At 37.0% G+C, this 19,465-nt stretch overlaps 4 protein-coding genes across 6 annotated transcripts; 3 read left to right on the forward strand and 1 right to left on the reverse strand.

Annotated features, from left to right (window-relative positions):
* The first annotated feature begins 28 nt into the window (after positions 1–28).
* On the forward strand, positions 29–1,611 carry LOC145620760 (scopoletin glucosyltransferase-like). The gene has a single exon (XM_081675465.1). The coding sequence runs from the start codon at positions 112–114 to the stop codon at positions 1,576–1,578; it is 1,467 nt and encodes a 488-aa protein (XP_081531591.1). The 5' UTR covers positions 29–111; the 3' UTR covers positions 1,579–1,611.
* Positions 1,612–2,444: 833 nt separating this feature from the next.
* Positions 2,445–3,965, forward strand: LOC145620623 (scopoletin glucosyltransferase-like). Its single transcript, XM_081675325.1, has one exon. The coding sequence runs from the start codon at positions 2,505–2,507 to the stop codon at positions 3,963–3,965; it is 1,461 nt and encodes a 486-aa protein (XP_081531451.1). The 5' UTR covers positions 2,445–2,504.
* A 639-nt stretch (positions 3,966–4,604) lies between these two features.
* Positions 4,605–10,821, reverse strand: LOC145619510 (phenylalanine--tRNA ligase, chloroplastic/mitochondrial-like). 3 transcript variants are annotated; one of them, XR_014108137.1, is made up of 12 exons: positions 10,501–10,821; positions 9,854–10,044; positions 9,063–9,269; positions 8,861–8,978; positions 8,384–8,460; positions 7,295–7,474; positions 7,128–7,172; positions 6,521–6,625; positions 5,394–5,507; positions 4,993–5,100; positions 4,838–4,887; positions 4,605–4,753 (listed from the first exon to the last, which is right to left on the reverse strand). XR_014108137.1 is itself a non-coding variant. In XM_081674215.1 (10 exons), the coding sequence occupies exons 1-10, from the start codon at positions 10,760–10,762 to the stop codon at positions 5,050–5,052; spliced, it is 1,350 nt and encodes a 449-aa protein (XP_081530341.1). In that variant the 5' UTR covers positions 10,763–10,821; the 3' UTR covers positions 4,637–5,049. The 3 variants fall into 3 exon arrangements, 1 of the variants encoding a protein (XP_081530341.1); XR_014108136.1 differs by having other exon boundaries at positions 4,637–4,753; positions 4,838–5,100; XM_081674215.1 differs by having other exon boundaries at positions 4,637–5,100.
* Positions 10,822–12,413: 1,592 nt separating this feature from the next.
* Positions 12,414–18,857, forward strand: LOC145620803 (polyadenylate-binding protein 2-like). The gene is made up of 9 exons (XM_081675519.1): positions 12,414–13,118; positions 14,863–14,981; positions 15,088–15,744; positions 15,912–15,989; positions 16,062–16,151; positions 16,679–16,816; positions 17,754–17,924; positions 18,082–18,288; positions 18,428–18,857. The coding sequence occupies exons 1-9, from the start codon at positions 12,833–12,835 to the stop codon at positions 18,665–18,667; spliced, it is 1,986 nt and encodes a 661-aa protein (XP_081531645.1). The 5' UTR covers positions 12,414–12,832; the 3' UTR covers positions 18,668–18,857.
* Positions 18,858–19,465: the final 608 nt, after the last annotated feature.

The following is a 19,465-nucleotide window of genomic DNA, read 5'->3' on the forward strand; positions in this document are numbered from 1 at the left end:
ATGGACCATAAATATAACACCGCATACAATAAAACATAATCTAACATCATTCTAATTTACTTTCCCACTATTATTTCCCTCAAAATTCATACATTTCAAACAAACATCAACATGGATGTTCATGAACCTCAAGAGCTTCATGTTGTTTTCTTCCCATTCATGGGTCAAGGCCACATGATTCCGACCCTCGACATAGCGAGGCTCTTTTCCGTTCACGGCAATGTGAAGGCAACCATTATCACCACCCCTCTCAACAAGGCCACCTTCACCAAGGCCAATGAAGAAAGTGAAAAGATCGGAGATCCGGTTATAAACATTGAAGTGTTCAAATTTCCTACAAAAGAAGTTGGCTTGCCTGATGGATACGAGAGCCCGGATCTATCATTAGGAGTTGGGATGATCCAGAAGTTCTTCAAAGGTACAGAGATGCTAAGCGAGCAGCTCGAGGAGTACTTGGAGAAGGTCCGACCCAACTGCCTTGTGGCCGACATGTTCTTCCCATGGGCAACTGATAGTGCAGCAAAGTTCAATATCCCTAGGCTAGTCTTCCATGGGTTTAGCTACTTCTCCCTTTGTGCTCAAGAAATTATAAGGGTACATGAACCCTATAAGAACGTGTCCTCTGACGATGAGCCCTTCGTTCTTCCTTTCCTCCCCCATAAGGTACAGATGAGAAGATTGCATATCGCAGAAGATCATAGGAAAAGCGAGGGATCAGAATTTAAACGGAGAATGGCCAGGATCAAGGAATCAGAGGTCAAGAGTTATGGAGTGATTGTTAACAGCTTTTATGAGTTGGAACCGGATTATGCAGACTACTTCAGAAAAGAATTGGGGAGGAGGGCGTGGAGTATAGGTCCTGTTTCAATGAGCAACAGACGCACTGAAGTTAAGGCTCAGAGAGGGAAACAGGCATCAATAGATGAGCACGAGTGCATGAAATGGCTAAGCTCAAAGAAGCCTGATTCGGTGATTTACCTCTGTTTTGGAAGCACATCAGTCTTCATAGCTCCTCAGCTGCAAGAAATCGCAATGGCTCTGGAAGCATCAGGAAAGGATTTTATCTGGGTCGTGAGGGATGGTGGTAATGGAAAGAATGAAGAGTGGCTACCACAAGGATTCGAGCAACGGATGGAAGGGAAAGGTCTAATAATAAGGGGATGGGCACCACAGATGTTAATCTTGGAGCACGAAGCCATAGGAGCATTTGTGACTCACTGTGGGTGGAACTCTATACTAGAAGGGGTCTCAGCTGGTGTGCCAATGGTTACATGGCCTGTTTTCGCTGAGCAATTCTACAACGAATTATTAGTGACTCAGATTTTGAAGACCGGTGTCTCAGTTGGAGTTAAGAAGTGGGATAGGACACCTTCATTAGAAAACATCATAAAGCGGGAAGTTATAGAGGCAGCTTTAAGAGAAATCATGGAGGGGAACGAGTCAGAAGAAAGGAGAATTAAGACAAAGAAGTTGAAGGAAATGGCAAGGCAGGCTGTTGAAGAAGGCGGTTCATCATATTCTGATTTACATGCATTGCTAGCTGAGTTAAGAGGTAATCACCTCCGACAGCAAAATTAGCAACTATGCACCGTAAATCCCTCTCTACTGTACTCCTTTCTTAACTCCTGGCCATTGACGACAATGTTTTTTCTAGATAAAAATTCCTTACTTGCTAGCATTTCATACTCATAAGAAGTTACAAGCTTACACACTTGGTATACTGACGAATCATGTTTCTAAAAACACAGGCCGTTATAGTATAGACTTCAGCAAATAGCTACCAACTGCTAAGACTTAGCAACTCAAATTAACACATCCTTTGGTAATTTTCACTTCTGCTATCTTAACCTTAAATTTCCAACAGATGTTGTTCAAGTCGTAAATATAGGATTGTAAGGTTGTACCATTTAGTTTAAAAATAATTTTTGCTCATGACGAGTGCTTCCTAATGACTTTTTTACCTCTATAAAAACCCTAAGAATTATTACGAAAAGATATCAAATCTATCAATTACTTTGAAACAGAAGTGCATATATTACTCTAGTCCAAATCACAATACCATCGGTGAGAAACAGTAAAGAACACGTGCAATGTTCAAAACCAAGTCTACTGCCAACGAATGCAGAAGCGAAAACTCTTCCAACTTCTCTTTCTTTATTTTGGTGAAAAAAATTCATTCTATACCTTAGTAAAGAATTTAAAGAAAACCAGTCAATTTTCCCAATTATTTAACGTAGGATTGTATACTACGGAGTACCAAGTAATTAAGTTAGTAAGATAAACGGGGATGACATAATCGATTATGTAGGCATACAATAAACTCATTGGCACGTCTAAACTGTCAACTTTGACTAGTCTTTCCTTGTTAAAGAGTAATTACAACTCTTTTAGCCAACATGAGCCATCATATATACCGTTAAACACTAACCATCAAGTTCATTCTCATTCTATCATCTCTCAACTATCATTTATTCCAGAGATTATATACCAAATCAGAGGTCGATATGGGTGCTGAACCTAAAGAGCTTCACGTAGTTCTCTTCCCACTGATGGCACATGGCCATATGATTCCAACCCTTGATATAGCAAGACTCTTTGCGGCTCGTGATAGTGTGAAGGCAACCATTATCACCACCCCTCTCAATGTTGCCGCCTTCACCAAGGCCATGGGGAGCAGAAAGAAAATCGAAGCCCCAATTGTTAACATTGAAGCCTTCAGGTTTCCGGCTCAGGAAGCTGGCCTACCTGAAGGGATTGAAAACTTGGAGCAAGTACTAGGTTCTGAGTTAATGAGCAACTTCTTCAAAGCTACAGAGATGCTAAGTGAGCAACTCGAGCAGTATTTGGAGAAAGTCCGACCCCACTGCCTTGTGTCTGACATGTTCTTCACATGGACAACTGACAAAGCAGCTAGGTTTAACATCCCGAGGCTAGTCTTCCACGGGACTTCCTCCTTTTCTCTCTGTGCTCAAGAAGTTATTAGGCTACATGAGCCCTTTAACAATGTGTCCTCAGACGAAGAAACATTTGTTCTTCCCTACTTTCCCCATGAGATACAGATGACAAGATTGCAGATCTCAGAAGAATTAAGGAGCAATGAGGATTCAGAATACAAAAGGAGAACAGCTAAATTCAAGAAATCAGAGCTTGAGAGTTATGGGGTGATTGTTAACAGCTTTTATGAATTGGAACCAGATTATGCAGACTTTTTCAGAAAAGAATTGGGAAGAAGGGCATGGAATATAGGCCCTGTTTCTCTGAGTAATAGAAGCATAGAGGATAAGGTTCAGAGAGGCAAACAGGCTTCGATCGATGAACATGAATGCTTGAAATGGCTTAACTCAAAGAAGCATGATTCGGTTATTTACATCTGTTTCGGAAGCACAGCAAGCCTCATAGCTCCTCAACTGCATGAGATTGCAATGGCTGTAGAAGCCTCAGGACAAGAATTCATATGGGTCGTGAGAAATGATAACGGAAAAAGTGAAGAGTGTTTACCAGCAGGATTCGAGCAACGGATAGCAGGGAAAGGCTTACTTATAAAGGGGTGGGCCCCCCAGGTGTTAATTTTGGAGCATGAAGCCATAGGAGGTTTTGTAACTCACTGTGGGTGGAATTCTACACTAGAAGGGATCTCAGCTGGCGTGCCAATGGTTACATGGCCTATTTTCGCCGAGCAATTCTATAATGAAAAATTGGTGACTCATATTTTAAAGACTGGTGTCTCTGTTGGAGCTAAGAAGTGGAGCAGGACACCTTCACTAGAAAATCTCATCAAGCAGGAAGCTATAGAGAAAGCATTGACAGAAATCATGGTGGGAAAAGAGGCAGAAGAGAGGAGAAACAGAGCAAAGAAGTTGAAGGAAATGGCACGAAAATCTGTTGAAGAAGGCAGCTCATCATACTTGGACTTAAGTGCATTGATAAATGAGCTAAGAGATTATCACCTCCAGACAACAGAATGAATGAAGTTTGTATTTTCATCCAGTGTTTGGATTCTTTTACCTTCTTCACTGTACTTTTTTTCTATTTTTATACCATGCAAGTTTTAAGATAACGGTCTTAACACGCTTACACTTTTCCAACTCTTAATGAGCTTACTTGTTGCAAACACAGGCCATAATCTTATAGACTTCAGCTAATAAGACTAAGCAACCTTAAACTAATACATTCACTGAAAACTTGATGCAAAAATTCAACTAACTACCAAAACTAAAACCCAATGCAACTAGGTTGTGAGAAATGGTGAAAATGGAAATAGCAAAGAGTGGCTACCTCCAGGACTTGAACAAAGGATGAAATGGGAAGGCCTAATAATAAGAAAATGGCTCCATGGGTATCGATCTTGGAGCATGAAGTCACAGGAGCATTTGTGACACGTGGGTGGAATTCAACACTCGAAGGGATCTCAGATTCTCAGCTGGCGAGCCAATGGTCCGTGGCCTATTTTTGTTTCCGATTCAGCTGATTTAACAGGTATCATACATTGCCCAGAATCCCAGGGTGATTAAAACTCAAACCATTGGCAAATTAACAATATGTATGAGATACTAATAAGGATCAGTAAGCTACTCAGCAGAAACCTAAAGAACGAAAGAAGCATGTTTACTCCACAGTCAATGCACCATTTAGAACATTAAACAAAAAAGAAAAAGATAAGCCACTCCATGAACATTAAACAAAAAAGGAAAAGATTAGCCACTCCATGAGTAACTTACAATGCGTGATATTCAGGTTTGAAAACCGCAGACATCTACAAATAACAAAGTAAAAATTATTGTTTTACTCATGTAGAATACTGATAGGTTCAAAAACAGCAGAATTCCACAATCATTACCATGTAGAATACTAGTACAGCATTATCTACTCCTCAATTTTGAGTCGTTCCTAAGGTTCTCATGCATGTGTAAAACCACAAAAACAAATAAGCTGAAAACTACCAATGAATTTTATTAAGCAAAAAGGAACTGTTTCATGTAGTATAAATTATACCGAATGAAGAAATTTACAAGGCAGAGGTCACAAGCAATAGATCTTGGTGCCACATTCTTATCTTAATACAACCTTCAACTTATCCTGCACCACTTCTCTCACTTTTGACTGCATAGATAAAATATGAGCATACTTGATTAGCAAAGTGGAAGTGAACTATCCAATTCAGAGTTCTATTTTCAGATAAATTGTTACATGATAGCTTGACAGCAAAAGTTTTTATCTACTCCTCAATTTTCAGGAATTATGAGGGAATTGAGATCTAAGGATTTTGTCATTAAAGAAAGCTGATCATGTGACAATGGAGATATTCACTCTTCGAGAAAAAGGGAAAATCTAGGAAGTCATTCCATTAAATAAAAAAAGACAGTGTCAAAGATACAACCAGATATAGGATATACCTGTAAGTCATTTATCTCCTCATCTGTAAGAGAACGCTCCATAGATCGGTAAGCAATTCGATAACAGTGACTAGTCATGCCTTTCTTATTGGTAAAGTTATCAATCAATTTCACCTGAAAAGAAAAGATAATTTCCCATATCAATATGACATTATCATAACCTAATTTCACAAGCAAAAAGAGCTTTACCCCTTTCCACGATATATAATAATAATAACAATAACAATTACAATAACAATAACAATAACAATAACAATAACAATAATAATAAATAATAATAATAATAACAAATAAATAAATAAATAAAAGAAGAACAAGAACAAGAAAGGCAGAAGAGAGAGATAGACTGAGCCTCTGAGGTCATCTGGTTGTTGCAATGGAAACAGATTAATATGTAGTATATGTAGTAGAAAACATTTCATAATGACACACCATGCATGGCCTCTGTAAATGTTTTGACTAATTTACATTGTAGCTTCACCACAATCATGTATACTTAGTCCGAAATTTTCAATTTTTCATTACCACTTATTACCATTTTCAGACGTAATAACGAGCGGTTACGAAATTTTAGGAAAAAAAAACATGTGATGAAGATTCATAACCAAATGGAAACATCCATGGAATATAATACACAAAATCATTAGCATTAACACAATATAATGATATATAACCTTGTATCAAACAAGCAATAAATTACTTCCACCATTTCTTTTTAGTTGAGAAGTTTCGACTTTTGCATTATTCACGCACTCACTAATGACTGTTGTGATTTACACACAAGAAGAAACATACATATAGAATCTTATTAAATTCTTCTCGATGCATAATTTTGGACTATCAAATATATAAAATTCTTAATGTTTAATATTTAAAGATATCAATGACTAATTGTATGCATTGGCAAGCGTTACGAAAGAAACACATCAACTAAATAGTTTATTTCCTGGGAATTCCCAAAGGTGAAACCAAAATTACCAAATTATGACTCCAATATATGAAATAGCCAATAAAACATTGGGTTAACCAGCCATCTTTACAGCAGAAGGGTGAAAATGGTCTGGTTAGTAAGTGGTAACTAAAGTGAAAGGAGTAATAGATCTTGAAAAAATGAGATGGATGCATACCTCTTCCACAAGATCTCCTGCAATGCCTCGGACCACTTCACATAAGTTGTTCTCGGTAAATGACTCATTTATCCAAAAACTCATGTCTTTGTAGCAAGGAGGGAACTACAGACAAAACCATTACAGTTAAAGCAGCAGAAAAAGCAGTTCCTTATAGCAATAATAACAGTAGACACATTTTACTGCTTAAGATTCAGGAAAATAAAATGAAAACACCTAACCAAGAAAAATAAAAGGCATAGCAATCTTTTAAGCTTCATAAAAACCATAATGAATCCTAATTTTTACAGAAATGACTTGTGAAAAATTCTGAAATGTTTTTTCCCTTTAATTATTTAAATCACTTCAAGGGGTTTAATTTCCAAAGGCTTAACGGCTTAACCTCAAGGCTTTCAAACACCTGCTTTGAAGCATATGCCAATTTTTTTTCATTTTCACACATTTATTCAGCTTTCCCTTTAACAGAGAGGAACCAGCTTTAAAATGCACATCAATTTTCCATGACAATTCTTTCAAAGAGAAAAACGAGATTTACATCAGCATATGCCACATCTTGTATATTTTGACTAAAAAAAACACATATATTTCAATTTTCTAGCTACATTACCTTTGAAAATGGCTTAAACTTGACACCAAGCTGGCCTTTGGTGAACTGTACAAAATTTATGCCCAGTCAGAACAACAAAATTACAACAGAACACAAGTTAGAGTTTTAACATTGACAGTGAAATTCACAGAGAGAAAAAAAAAAAATCACTGGGGATCTGGTGACACCTGAGAAGTAAAACGCTCATCATTCGACCAGAAAAGTCGAATATCAGGTATGTCAAATAAGACCATTGCTAGCCTCTCTAATCCCAATCCAAAAGCCCAAGCATAGTTTTCTGTATTTCCACTTCTCTGTAATATCTCTCGCTCCATTACTCCACAACCCAATACTTCCAGCCACTTTTCCTGTCCAAAATAATCACGAAAACAGATGCAAATTCATTAAAATAGAATCCATAAACTCACTAGAGCAAAATACCACCAGTCAAACAACGAGAAGAAGATATTCAAGTAATAATTAATCCAAATCATCCTAAAGCAGGTCATGCATTTTGAAATTTGTATCCATGGTGGAGGGTATAAGAAAAAGCAGTTACAATGTAAGAGTTTCTAGGGTTTGGATCACAACCTATTGCATCTAGGACTAGTGATCCATAGAAAAAGAGCATACCAACCAAAAAAAATCCAAATAGCTATCCCTGACAAGGATATAACTAAGTTTTCAATCACCCTTCTATCTCCAATATTACATCGTATTGGTTATTTCCTGATACTTAAAATTCCGTAAGCAAGGGGTACCTAACTACTATATTTTTCTAGTATTACGTAATTTGGAACAGTTTTTTTTCAAGATTGGCTACTTGCTTCATCTACTGCTACTATGTTGGTGTTATAATGCAGTTACAATTCTGGACTTTTCTTAGTGATGTTGATATTAATCATATCTCTTCTGCAAATGCACGCGACAGATAAACATATCAAAGACAATAATTCATGGGTCAAATTCAGCTAATTTTCACTAAGAAGGGTATAAAAAAGCAGATCAGAAATAATTTTACATGTCTTGCAATTATAATTACTTCATCACGTCACTTTACTGCTTGGCTTTATATTGTACAGAATGCAAACACTACTCAATTGAACCCTCAGTAGAGACAGTTATAATAACAAGAGCTATGCATACAGCCATTGCAAGCTTTGCAGCAGCATCTACAGCAAAGGGTTCTCTATTGCAGTGTTTCCAGAACTAAATTGCAGGCTCAAAGAACAAGTATTTTAAAGTCAATGATATATGAAAAGGACAACAATCTATACCTGGAAAAATATCTCAAGTTCAAATGATGGACTGGTGAATGGAAAATAGGTATCAACCCACCGCATCTCGACAGCACCTGCACCAAAAGGAGATGAATCAGCAGAACAGCCAGAAATAGTTCCTCTAAGACATCAACCCCTAAATAAACTACGGAAAATAGATAATTATAGAAAAATGAATATGCTGATAAACTGCAATCTGTATAGTCTAGAGGGGACAGAGATGGAAAAAGAAGTTTATGAACATTATAACAAAGAATTGTAGATCAGTCACCTAGCAGCTTCAGTGGGTTATATGAGCTCAAAAGTCCATCATTAACATTACATTCCAATCAAGGCTGCCGTTTTTCACAAAAGCTGTTTTTTAATAGCATGAAGTTTATCTATATCCTTCTACAAACATTACCCCCATCATGCATGTATCTCATTGGATTTAATATAACACTCATGATGAAATAACAATTTGTGTATATTTACCAAATAAGTGGCGTGCCAACCCCTCCAGACATGTCTTTAAATCCTGAGCTGTATACGTTGTAGCATCCAGGCCAGATGACTCCCAATCTTCTGGGGAAAATACACGAACACCTTCCATCTGTTACCATAGTATACAAAAATATGTGAAGTAACTCGATAAGCCAATAGAAAATCCATTAATTTGAGACCACAGAAATTTAACCTGATGGAACACTGGATAGTGGGTAGAGTCAATAGAGTCTCTGCGATAGACATCTCCTGTCACAAGGAAATGAGTGTGTCCACTCCTCAGTATTTCAGCTTGATGAGCACTTGTATGACATCTCAAAACAGTTTGGGAGTCAACATAGTACGTATCATTATAACTCCTGCTAACATGATCAGCAGGAACCAAGACATCATCAAAATTCTGCAAGGACAGATTCTAACATTATAAAGATGCACAGTGTGCAGCTCGAAGGTATAGAAGGAATTTAATAAATGGGGAAAACAGAATACAGCAAAGAAACCAGCACCAACAATGAATCACCACAGCAAAAACTCAAACATTAGTAAACTTGCTCATAGCTATTTTATCTCTAACCTTAATGTGCATAGTCATCTAGAATGATCCCATACTAACAACCTAACTTTCCAGTATACTGCCTAGCTTGACCCTCATAACAACATACCCTCCCCATGTTTAAGTTTGACAAAGCTCCATTGCATGTAATTAATCCAAATATTATGAAGTAAGGTTTTTAGGGGGTGGAGTGGGGGTGGGGGGTTAGCGGGTAAGGGAGCTCAAACCAGCACATAGACACCTTTGAACAGGGAATAGATAATCCGCCTTTTACAGTAAACATCCCTGCTTGACCTTGCATGCAGTGTAGCCTTTTCACATGAACCAAAACACGAAATCATGACTACATAATGAATGACACACGCGAGCATATAATAAGGCAAACCATGCAAGAAAACTTGACATTGAATGGATTAAGGATAAGGGGATACCGCTTTCACGGGAACAATTGGACAAAGATCTTCGAACTTTTCAAATTTGTTGGAATAATTCGTATCGAAATAATCATATATTGCATTCTTCAATATGCCAAGTGGATGTTGATCCCTCCTATGTAGTTGCATCCCAAGTTTTGTGAAGATTGTATCAGGGACATTGTTTGTGGGATCATCGCGCACCACATCTGAATTCCCCGTCAGATAGAACAGTAAGACCATCGAAAAAGGCAAAAAATTGAATCTTCAATCATATGACAAACACTTTCACTCTTTTGTATATTAACTTGTAATTCCATTCTCTACTACATTCTTATGTAAAGCAACCAAAATCTATGTAAAGCAACCAAATTCTTAAATAGGGTACTCCGTAATTCAATTGCATATAATTTGTACAGCAATTCTACTTCCCTAAGACTAAAACCCCATGAAAAATTAACACAATAGATCACCATTTAATAGATATATAAACCAAATTACACACCAAACAAGCAGATTACCAATTACCCAAGTTTAATTACCAATTACACCAATTCAAATTCTAGCAATTCCCCACCAAATAAGATAAAAATCCGAAAACCCCAAAATTAAAAAAGATCAATTGAACTCAAAAAAGAAGTAATTTTGGTAAGTGGGTAATCAACCTTCTTTGGAAATCTTAACACCGCCGAGCTCAACAGCAGATGCCGCCATTACTGGTTGCCGCCATTTCTTGGTGCGGAGATTGTCGGAGGAAACGGCAGAAGAGGTGGAGAAAGCGAAGGCGGCGACACGATTTCTGGAGAAATAGAGTGAAGGTTTAGAGAGGAAGATGGTGGAGTGAGCAAGGGAGATTGCAGCAGCCATTGCTGCAGTTGTATGAGTAGCAGCACACAGTTTTTTCAGGCATATTGACTGGATAAGCATTTTTATCAGATGGGGTTTATGGTTGAAAGGTTGATGGTGAAATTTGACAAACTGACAGTGTGTTTGGGTTTATGGGGGTGATTATGAGCTAATACTACACTAATCTATTCACCCTTCCATTTGTTATTTTTATGGATTGATACTTAATTTTTACGGATTAAAACTTAATTTGTTCGAGATTACGAATGCATAAAATTATTGATTTTAATTAATGTTAATGTTAATCGATCATGGATTATCTCATAGTTTGAAAATTAAAGCACGCATCATGTACATTTAGATTTTTCACATATGATTGAAAACTTAGTTTTATTAAGCATTGTTTGGTTTGTTCATTGAACTTGAACCAAAATTGAGTTTGAGTCGCGCTTGGACTGAGTTTTGATCGAGATGAGTATCAAATAATTTGTGAGCAGGCTTGACTTGTTAACATTCTATATCTTGTGCAGTTTAAAGGTGTAAATCAAGGCATTGTCCTTTTATTTTACGTTGTTTTATTTAATAAGACGATTTCGCATGCTGCTAGCTTCAAGTATGACCGTTTATCTTTGAGAAATTTGTACCTGGATGATAATGAACTTGCTTAGCTACAAAAAGCAACATGGTTGAAAAGAGTGACTTGATAGATTTGCTACCTATTATTATCAATTGAAGAATAACATTTCACTTTTGCAAAACTACACGTGACACCCATGCAATTGAAGTAGTCCGTAATACACTTCTTTCAGGATTTATTTCCTCTAGTTACTTGTGAACTCCTTCATCATCCAAAATTTTGCCACCGATACATATAAAATCGCCAACTGTCACATATATGGTACATTATTTAGCTGATTTCTGAAAGCAACTCTATTGATTTAAATCATGACTTGAAATGTTTGTACCTCCTTAATACTAGCAGATAAATCATTTCACGTAAACAAACTTACATCCTTACACTCAAACTTGTTGACACCCATTTAATTAAAGTAATCCTTAATACATTTCTTTTGAATTTATTTCCTTCACTAACTTGTGAACTCTGTAATCATACAAATTTCTGTCTCTGACGCATATAAAATCACCAACTGTCACATACATGGTACATCTTCTATCATCTAGTCTAATATTTAAAAGCAACTAGCTATATTGATTCAAGGCATGACTTGAAAGGTTTATAACTCTTTAATATCAGTTAATCAAACATTTCACACAAACAAAGTTACATTTTACATTCAAACTTATTTGTTAATTCCCTTATTCATACGTATCCTTACTTTATACTTCGTACTCCACATTGTAACAACCCAGAGCATCGCCTAATTCGATTTTAAATCAAGTAGAAGAATGGTCAAGCCATCTTGCCGACCTTTAAATAAAAGTTTTCCATGCCACCATGGCTTGTCAGCAATGGGCAACATTCCCAAATTTCAACTGTCAAAACACTCCAAAAGCTTATTACCAAAAAACTAATTAAACAAAAAAAAAAAAAAAAAACCCTTAAAATTTCTTGGAAGTCTTCAAAAAATAAATTATCGACCACGTCAGCAAAACACCGGACCCCACGTACCCTCAAAATCTACGGCTCAACTCCCATCTCACAAACAAATCCAACGGCCCAAAACATCTTCTTCCTCTCTATTTAATCAGCAAAACAAACCCTTAGTTTTCTCTCTCTAAAACCAGTTGCTTACTTTCTCTCTCTAAAAGTTTCTCATTTTCTCTCTCTTCCGTCGTCGCCGCCGTCGTTTCCGGCGGCGCGATCCTCTATCTCCGGCGAACTCCGCCCTAATTTACCCTCATTTCCACCCTTCCCTCTCCTCTCTTTATCTCTCTTAATCTTAAAAAATCGAAAAAAAAGTTCTTAGAAATTACCCAGAAAAAAACCTAAAAAAATTTCGTTGATTTTGAAAAAAAAGAAAATTTATTTTGTTGTGTTTGATTTGTTGCCGAATAATCAGAGGAGAGGGAAGTGGTTTATATAAAAAACCGAAAAAAATTGAAAATTTTGAAAAACGAAAAAAACCCTTAATTTATTTTTGTCCTTCTCTCCTAAATTTTAGGTTTTAGGGTTTTTAGGAGTGAGAAAAAATGGCTCAACCTCAGGTTCAAGCGAATGGCGGGGCTCCGGCGGCTACTGCGGCCGCAGTTGGCGGTGGTGCGGCGGCTCCTGCTGGTGGGGCTGCTGCGGCGGCTGCGGGACAGTTCGTTACGACGTCGTTGTATGTGGGTGATTTGGATGTGAATGTGAGTGATTCACAGCTGTATGATGTGTTCAATCAACTGGGTCAGGTGGTTTCGGTTAGGGTTTGCAGGGATTTGGCTACTCGCCGATCACTTGGTTATGGTTATGTCAATTATGCTAACCCACAAGATGGTCAGTTGCTTTTTTAATTTTAATGGGTTTTTTTATTCCAATTTATTTGATGAGGATTTTGTTTATTCTTGATTGTATTTTGTGTAATTTGAACTGTAGTTTTGTTTGATTTTGATTTTGATGGGGTTGTTAGATTTATTGAGAAATTTTGCTTGATTGGTGATTGGATACTTGATGATGATGAGTTGGGTTGTTGTTTTGACTTTTTGAATTAGTGCATGTCGTTTTAGAAATGGTCTTATATGGGGTTAGTGTCAGGGACTCAGGGAAAGGATTGTATTTTGAGTTATTAATTGGATCGGAATTGCTCGGTCGCATTGACCATGAATAAGTTATATTGGGTTGAATATTGTTTTTGTTAGTTTGATGGAAAATCATCTGGCATTGACTGTGAATAATCTGCAATTTGGCGGATGGAGTTTACTTTTTAGGGGCGGAATTGTGTGAGCTGATTTGCATATGAAGTGACACTAATTAGTTCAATAATTGGGTAACCTGAATTTTAAAAAAGTGGATTTTATCTTTTAGTGGTGTAGCACGTATGTGGTTTTTTTTCAAGGAATTTTTTGATTGAAGAATCAGAGGCTATCCACGGGGGATTATTGAAAGTGAAAGGGGGCCAGGGTGATGATCTTCATGTTGTTTGAGGATTCTTAGGAATTAGTGTTCAGGGGCTAATTTGTTGTATTTATATGAGAATTCTTGAAAGTTTGTCCATCAATTGGATTGAAAGTTCATGTAAATGGTATGGAATTGGCTGGCAAAAATATTTTTACACTTTAGAAGGCTGGATTGTGGTAGGATGTGTAATTTTGGTGCAGATGATGGTTGATAGAATGGATTATTGACCATGGTGTATCTGTCGTGCATACAAATAGACAGTGACCATGGTTTATCCTTGCTTGTGGCAATCAGAACTTTCAGGAGGAAAGGAGCAAACATTAGGCAGTGTTGAAGTGTAGCATCGTGGTTCATGGTATAGATCTAGATTGGCCCAAGTCTCATATAGCTTGACTTTCTTTCAACATTATTTAGTACTTGAAGAAGTCTTTGAAAGATTTCTCTTAGGCCTTTTGGAGAACAAGACTCTATTTATAGTGCAGAAAAATGGCATTCAATGCAGTTTGCTTTGTCAGAGGTTCAAGTTTTAGGTGTAGCTCTATTGATGTGAGGATTCTGAGGAATGGTTTACTTTTTTAATTGTTTTATGAATTAATGTTTCTGCAATGGGATACTCCCACTTAAAGGTTATGTTGTTGGATGTATGAATATAGGAAAAGAAGGTTTGCTTATAATTTGAGGATAGCTCGATGAATTTTCTGATTGCAAACGTTTATATGCTATTACTTTAAATGTTTATCTTTATTTATTTATTGTTTTTTTTTTTTTTTTTTTTTTTTTTTTTTTTTTTTTGTGTTTACTGATGTTTTTTCAGGATTTGTCGAACTCTGCATGTTTTATATAACTAATGTCTTGTTTAGAGTTGAGATGCTTGAGGTTTGGTATTAATTACTCAGAATTGTGTCTTGGTGTAATATAATCTTGTAGATAGCTTTAGCCATTGAGATTTAAAATACATTATGCAAGTTTTAACCTTGAAACAATTTAAACGTTTATTGGTTTGGATTGTTAAAATGAGCATTTTTATTTTTTTGAATTTCCAGATTTATTGCAGATTTTGTATTGGTCTTTAAATTGGTCTTTGAAATGTGTTTTACTTCCTGTTGTTGCATATTCTTCACAGCTGCAAGAGCGATAGATGTCCTGAACTTCACTCCTCTCAACAACAGGCCTATCAGGATAATGTATTCTCACCGTGATCCAAGTGTCCGTAAAAGTGGGGCTGGAAACATTTTTATCAAGGTAATGGTTCCTCTATATTGTAGAAGGGGTCTTTTTATTTCATTTGTTCACCTTTCCAGCTCTTTTCATTTCGGTTTGTCTTATCTTTGTTTTTCTTCCTACACAGAATTTGGATAAGGCTATAGACAACAAAGCATTGTATGATACCTTTTCTGCTTTTGGGACCATCCTGTCTTGCAAGATTGCTACTGATTCATCTGGGCAGTCAAAAGGACATGGTTTTGTGCAGTATGAGACTGAGGAGTCTGCTCAAAAAGCCATAGAGAAGCTGAATGGCATGCTGTTGAATGACAAGCAAGTCTATGTGGGCCCTTTTCAGCGAAGGCAAGAAAGAGAAAATACCGCTGACAAGACCAAGTTCACAAATGTTTTTGTGAAAAATCTTGCAGAGGCAACATCAGATGATGATATGAATAAGATTTTCAGTCAATATGGGAAAATTACGAGTGCTGTTGTGATGCGTGACGCAGATGGAAAGTCAAAATGCTTTGGGTTTGTCAACTTTGAAAATGCAGATGATGCTGCCATTGCTGTGGAGGCTCTAAATGGGCAGACAGTTGATGGTAAGGAGTGGTATGTTGGTAAAGCCCAGAAAAAGTCGGAAAGGGAAGCTGAGCTGAAAAATCAATTTGAGCAGAGTATGAAAGAGGTGGTGGACCAATATCAAGGAAAAAACCTATATGTTAAGAATTTGGATGATACCATTGACGATGAAAAACTCAAAGAAGCATTTGCTCCATATGGCACCATTACTTCATGCAAGGTGAGTCATGTGCATGTCACTTGTATACTTCATCACTTCAGTCTTCACTTGTTAACATTATTTACTTGTGAAAATCATGTATAGAAGCTTAAGTAGGTCTGGTTGAACTTGCTCTTATTTCTACGTGTTGAATTTTAGTCAATTGTATTTGGTCTAATTTTTTGCAGATAGTGCGAGATCCTACTGGTGTAAGCAAGGGATCAGGCTTTGTTGCATTTTCGACTGCTGAAGAGGCGTCTCGAGCTGTAAGTCGATGTGTGTTAGTTGATGTAATATTGTTTTAATGGTCTATTTATCACCGGTGTTTTTTTGGTCAGTTGTTGGAGATGAATGGAAAGATGCTTGTTAGCAAGCCTCTTTATGTTGCCCTTGCACAACGTAAGGAAGACAGAAGAGCAAGGCTGCAGGTATGGATCTCAGTGTTTGTATGTTGGGGCGGAACTAGAAAATTATTTTATGCAGAACTAGAAAAACTTTAAACTCATTTCCAATTTTCTTTTTTTGGATGTTTTATAAAAACTTTTAGTATTTGGGGGTGTTGAGACTGTTGACACCCCACCCTTCTTTTTTTTGTTTGTATGTGTTAATCGAGTGATTTACTTTTCAAGGGACTGCCAAAGTTGGAATGAAAAAAAGGGATGATATATAATGGGAAAGTGGAAGTGAAGAGAATCGGAGTGATCAGTTTTTATCTCCTCAGACTAGATAGGTGGAATGGTTGGGAAAGTCACCTCTTTTTTGTCTGATCCTATGTTTTTTCAATGTTATCCATCTATGTGCCTTAGTATAATTGTGTGAGTTACTAGGAAAGCTGGGCTTATGCTTGCATTAAGTTTAAGAGTATAAAGTGAGAGAAAGAGAGAGAGAGTTTAGTTTTGATTCTGTGGAAGGTTTATTTATCTCACTGTCAATATCAACATTGATTTTTGTACAGGCCCAATTCTCTCAAATGCGTCCTGTTGCTATGCCACCATCTGTTGGTCCCAGAATACCTGTGTATCCTCCTGGTGGTCCTGGGCTTGGGCAGCAGATGTATTATGGGCAAGGACCTCCTGCTATGCTTCCACATCAGGTGATTGCTAATTTATCCTCTTTGCAGTCTTACATACCTTTGTTTTGTCTTTCTCTGGGCCTGTATTAAGATTTTTATCCAATATCATCACATTGATCACTTAGTATTTTGAGAAATTTGAAACATTTTATTATGAACTCTTTTTAACATCCCTTGGAGTGGTGGGTATATTCATCTTTTTTGATATGATTTTTAATATTGCTTTCATGGTTGCAACTGCTTATTGTTTCGCTGTATCATTGTTTGTTTTCTTTTATTAAAATTATAACTTTGTTTATCGCCTTATCGGGACCAACTTGGATTCTGTATCCGCTCCTGCTGCTATGGAGGGGTGGATGGCCGAGTCTGAGCATCCTAGTTATACATGAGTTTGTACTTATTTTAGTGTAACAAATTTATGCTCATAGGACCAAGTTTTGTATTTTTTTTTTTTTTGCCGAATGAGGACTTTCTTTGGCTGTGATATCGTGGAAGCTGGGGTGTTCCTTCATGTCTGGGTATATAATGGAGGGACTCCTCTGGACCAAAGTTGGCACTGTAGCTTGGTTATAGTGTGCCTTCCCATAATAAATTAGCTTGATAATCTTTGCTGCGTATTTGTTGCATTCTTATCCTGATGGGATGCATGTTAACAAATAAAGTGTATACAGTTCTGTTTTCTGCCCCAGCAGGCCAGCAGGTTCTTCATTTGGGTACTGGGATGGTCTATTGTCTTCTTGTTGGTTGTTTTTTGGAAATGTGAATTTGTGTGCATTTTCTGCCTTTACCACTGGTCACTTGAATGTTGAAGCTCTTCCTTTTCTTCTTATTTGATATTTGGTTTAGTTTCTCTTATTGCTGTAAACTTATTCATCTTTTCCAGTCTACTTATCACTACAGAAATAATTATTTTCTAATGATTTTTTTTTTTTTTTTTTTTTAATTCCTATTGCTCCAGCCTGCATTTGGATACCAGCATCAAATGATGCCTGGTTTGAGAGGTGCTCCGGTGCCAAATTTCTTTATGCCAATGGTTCAGCAAGGGCAGCAGGGTCCACGCCCTGGTGGCAGACGTGGAGGCGGTGGTCCAGTCCAGCAATCTCAGCAGCCTATTATGATGCAGCAGCAGGTCTAACTTGCATTTGATGTGTAGTCTATTTGTATTTGTACCTATCTACTTGATATTAATTTACACTTGCATACTTGTCTACCGCCTTTTGACTGTTCATATTTAGGATGCTTCAATCTTAAGTCTGATTATGATCTTGTATTTTCTTCCATACTAGATGATGCCAAGGGGACGCTATCATCGTTATCCTCCTGCTCGTCCATTGCCAGATGCTCCTATCCCTGGTGTCACTGGAGGAGTGCTTCCTGGTGGTCAATTTGATATGGGTGGCATGCAAATGCGTGAATCTGCGTTGTCTCCAACTGTTCCTGTCGGCACATTGGCTACTTTGCTTGCTAATGCTACTCCTGAACATCAGAGGCTTGTAAGTCTTCTGCTACAGCTAAAATACCTCCTTTTCTAATGATTTTGACCTGTAACTCTAATTTGTTTAATAATTTTAAGTTTGAAAAATTTTATTTATTGAAGTTTTGATTAATCTTTGTTTCTGTTCAATCTATAAGCTCTTGGGAGAGAATCTGTATCCATTGGTGGAGCAGCTGGAGCCTGATATGGCAGCTAAAGTGACTGGGATGCTGCTGGAGATGGATCAAACTGAAGTCCTGCATTTGTTGGAGTCTCCAGATGCGCTGAAGGCCAAGGTTGCCGAAGCAATGGAAGTCTTAAGGAATGTTACTCAGCAGCAGCCTAGCAACCCTGCTGATCAGCTTGCTGCTATGTCACTGAATGACAATCTCTCTTAAGGGAAATGAGCCAAATTTACTGATTCATAAACTAGAACTGAGTTTGATTTCATGTTTTGGGATTTGAGAAACCTTCTGGTGTGCTGTTGAACTGAGATTTGTGGTTGTTGACATCTTGATAACCTGTTAAGGTTTTCTAGACTAAATTTGCTTCAACTTTTAGCCGTTTGTCCTAAAATATTGTTCTTTATGCTCTGTGTTTGACTCTTGATAGTATCTACTGTTTCCTAAATTAAAATTGATTGGCGGGTTGTAGCTGACAACTTGAACCGAGCATGGGAGATGGTGAGAACTGCTCTACAAAACTAAAATTTTGAAGACAAATAGCTACTGGATTAAAGATTGCTTGTAGTTTTGAATGGATACTAGAGGCTGATAATGGATTACTTTTACAAGAGTTAAATTACTACACGAAAAATAACATGACTACATATCCCTATTTTTAAGCTGTTTACAAATTAGCTTATTCGCCTCAATTAGCTCTTTTAAAAAGCTCTTTTATCAATCAACAAATGCACTCAAACCTTTAACTTGGTCAAGTAAGGTTTTTTACTTTTCCTTTATTTATTTATGTATTTTTTTAGTGTTATTTTTTTTTATATCAAAACTCTATTTACCTAACATGGCCAATGCGACTGTGTTATACTGTTATGTAATTTACTTTTTAAAGTTGAGTCCACTATCTATCCATATATCGTATTCCTCAAGGAGGTACAGTCAATAATACATTGGGAATGAGCTAAATTTAGAGCTGTCAATTCGGGTATTAAAGTTGGGTTTGAGTCGGGTCAATTTAGG

Source organism: Chenopodium album, chromosome 27 (genome assembly GCF_948465745.1).
Source record: "Chenopodium album chromosome 27, dcCheAlbu1.1, whole genome shotgun sequence".
In the NCBI taxonomy this organism is placed as follows: domain Eukaryota; kingdom Viridiplantae; phylum Streptophyta; class Magnoliopsida; order Caryophyllales; family Amaranthaceae; genus Chenopodium; species Chenopodium album.

Coding starts and splice junctions, on each gene's coding strand:
- LOC145619510 (XM_081674215.1), bottom strand. CDS start 10,762: ATGCTTATCCAGTCAATATGCCTGAAAAAACTGTGTGCTGCTACTCAT. Junction 8,461..8,860: donor GTTGGCACGCCACTTATTTG/GTAAATATACAC, acceptor CTTTTGGTGCAG/GTGCTGTCGAGATGCGGTGG. Junction 5,101..5,393: donor AGGAGATAAATGACTTACAG/GTATATCCTATA, acceptor TTATCTATGCAG/TCAAAAGTGAGAGAAGTGGT.
- LOC145620803 (XM_081675519.1), top strand. CDS start 12,833: ATGGCTCAACCTCAGGTTCAAGCGAATGGCGGGGCTCCGGCGGCTACT. Junction 16,817..17,753: donor CTGCTATGCTTCCACATCAG/GTGATTGCTAAT, acceptor CTATTGCTCCAG/CCTGCATTTGGATACCAGCA. Junction 17,925..18,081: donor CTATTATGATGCAGCAGCAG/GTCTAACTTGCA, acceptor CTTCCATACTAG/ATGATGCCAAGGGGACGCTA.
- LOC145620760 (XM_081675465.1), top strand. CDS start 112: ATGGATGTTCATGAACCTCAAGAGCTTCATGTTGTTTTCTTCCCATTC.
- LOC145620623 (XM_081675325.1), top strand. CDS start 2,505: ATGGGTGCTGAACCTAAAGAGCTTCACGTAGTTCTCTTCCCACTGATG.